Source organism: Arachis hypogaea, chromosome 6 (genome assembly GCF_003086295.3).
Source record: "Arachis hypogaea cultivar Tifrunner chromosome 6, arahy.Tifrunner.gnm2.J5K5, whole genome shotgun sequence".
Classification (NCBI taxonomy): domain Eukaryota; kingdom Viridiplantae; phylum Streptophyta; class Magnoliopsida; order Fabales; family Fabaceae; genus Arachis; species Arachis hypogaea.
Genome location: NC_092041.1, coordinates 3,055,033 through 3,057,898, shown reverse-complemented (window position 1 = coordinate 3,057,898; position 2,866 = coordinate 3,055,033). Strand labels below are relative to the sequence as shown.

Sequence of the window (2,866 nt, the reverse complement as noted above, 5' to 3'; positions counted from 1 at the left end):
TTAACACGTTTATTATATAACGACGATGATAGTGTTATACTAAATTTAAATATAAGCCCGTGCATCGCACGGGTTTAACACTAGTAAAATATAAATTAGAAGTTAATTTAGAACATAATAACGAGACATGTAATTATTTTATGTTAATATATATTAGAGAAAATATATATATAAGACAATCATAATCAAAGTTAGTTTATTTAAATTAACGTTTATAATTTTATATATATAATATTTATAATAATTATATATTTATTAATTATATTTAATACTATACACAAAATTATTTCAGTGATAATTAATAAATATAAAATAAATAAAAAATATAAAATAAAGTAATTTTTATTGTTTTCAGCTTATTTTGTATAGTATCTCACGTATTTTTGTTTTGTTATATAGTTCAATTTAAATTATTCAATCTTCTAAAAATAATGAAAACTCATGTATAATTATTTTTTTAAAAGTTATTAATTAATTTAATATATTTAATTAAATTATTATTTAATAATTTTTAATTATTAAATTTATATTAATATAAATGAATGTAAGTTTTTATCTTCTAAAATATACCAAAATATCAAATTGTTGTTGACTTCTACTGAAATTAGATGTGATTAGGGGTAATAATGGGGCGGTAGAAGCAGGTTTAATTTTTGCCATATTCGACTTCTCCACTCTACAATGACGCGCACTGAATTCGTTTCATTTTTACTCGTAGATAGTAAAAAGTTAAACCCTAATCCGTTCCTGCGGATATCCGTCCCGCTCCTATTTGCTCTTATAATTATTAAAATTTTAACAAATAAAATTAAATTTTAAAATTTATATAACTATCATTACTTACGTAACAAATTAAAATAAAAATTTAAATATAATATAATATTATTAATTATTTTATTAATTATTTTATATATATTACATATATTATATATACTGGGACGAGTTTAATCTAAATTCGATCCCATCCCGTTCTATCTAAAAATTCGTTCCATTAAAAATTCGCTCCGAGCAAATAAGGGCAGAATGAATACTCACGTATTTGAATAGTGTTGCTATACTTAAATGTGACAAGAACATTAAAATTTAGAAAAAATTTAGAGATTGTTATTTTCTCTCCAGCCGTGTAATTTTATGTTATTCTTACGGTCCAATTTTTGGAATTAATTTGTATATATATATTTTTTTAATCAGCTAAAGGATGGACATAGCCTGAAGTTTAAGTCCATCAAAATTTAGAGTGATAAATGCTAATAATTATGCCATGATCTCTTAAGTCTGCCACACTATGGGAGAGGGATTTAGATTCTCTAAGATTTGAATTTCACTTTAGAGAATAAAGGGTAATTTTTTACCATTGATTTTATAAATGGGATCAAAAATAAATATAAAAGAGAAACCATTCAAGAGTAGAAGATTACACTTTATCTTTTAAAGTACAAATTTAAAATTTAAAAGATCCAAATCCATGAGAGTGTGGTAACGCTTTGAAAAAATGGACAGATTCAATACGAAGAAACATGATTTATTTTTATTAAAAATCACACGCTAAAAATGAAATGAAATCAAAGCAGAACATGAATACAACGTAGTGCATATGAATTATAACCCTCATGCGTTTTATTATTACAGGGAACTACATGAGGCATATGCATAACATACACTAAATCAAAGTACAAGTAGAATTATTCAATGATGAGTGCTCTATGTCGTCAAACTAGTTGTTATCATACCAAAACTGCTTTTGGAGATAGTTGATTACGTTGTTGTCCACTTGGAAAGCTTTAGCCAAAATTTCGGGAGAAATAGGAGGAGTCGATCCAAACACAGCATTTGCAATTGTGATAACACCTGGATTTTGACTGCTAAGAGCAGCAATAGCCAAAGCATTGCCATAACCGATGTTAAATTGAAAGTGAATGAGGCCAAATGGGAATACAAACACATCACCCTTGTTGAGCACTTTGGTAAAAAGACGGTTGGTGTTGTTCTGATTGGAAGTCACAAATCCAACTAAGAGAGTTCCTTCAATAACTATCAATACCTCAGTGCCTCGAGGGTGAGTGTGAGGAGGATTTAAACCCTTAGATCCAAAATCTATGCGAGCAAGTGATATACCCAATGTGTTGAGTCCTGCTAGTTCGTTAACTGTCACTGGAGTTACTTTTGATCCAAGTTTGTTAACAACATTCCCAGGATCTACGTGCTTGAAAAAATCCTCAGCTACCACAATTTTAGGGTCTTTGCAAAATTTTCCGTTCACAAATACTGCAAAGTGAAAAATCTTATATTAAAAACAACTAGTCATAAGATGCTTAAACATAATATTGAAAGGAAACTAATTTGAGTAACAAAAACTATGTGATTATGTGGATAATATGAATGTATATATGCACAGATACCAGCGTCTTTGATGCTGCCATCGGGGAGAGCAACACAAAAGTCTTGGAGAGGGCTGGGATCATAGGCAGAGGCAAAAGAGGCCAGAGCCAAGAATGCAACCAGCAAGTATGCAGCTTTCATTTTTAGTTTTGTATGATGCTGTCTATATAATTGCTTGTTAATTGTGAGAGACTTGAATATCTTCTGCATGGAACGCTCGCTATTTATAGCATGGAACCATTGAAGTGGCTTTGCAATTTATCCACGCTGCAGTAGGTAATTAATATTATTCTATAGTATTTGCATTGTGGAACCATTCTTCAACAACTACGTGTATGCTAGTTCAAAGAATATATTTTAAAATATAAGAAGATGCTTCCCATAAGTTAAAGCCAATGGAATTATTTTTGGTATATAATCTGATCTCACGTTGAATTGGCCTCTTAGCTTGCATTCATTTTATCTACAGATTTAAAATAAGTACTCA

General features: G+C 29.1%; 1 protein-coding gene across 1 annotated transcript; it reads right to left on the bottom strand.

Moving 5' to 3' along the window:
• Positions 1-1,506: 1,506 nt before the first annotated feature.
• Positions 1,507-2,593, bottom strand: LOC112695358 (germin-like protein subfamily 1 member 15). Its single transcript, XM_025747673.3, has 2 exons — positions 2,400-2,593; positions 1,507-2,265 (listed from the first exon to the last, which is right to left on the bottom strand). The coding sequence occupies exons 1-2, from the start codon at positions 2,587-2,589 to the stop codon at positions 1,715-1,717; spliced, it is 741 nt and encodes a 246-aa protein (XP_025603458.1). The 5' UTR covers positions 2,590-2,593; the 3' UTR covers positions 1,507-1,714.
• Between the last annotated feature and the right edge of the window lie 273 nt (positions 2,594-2,866).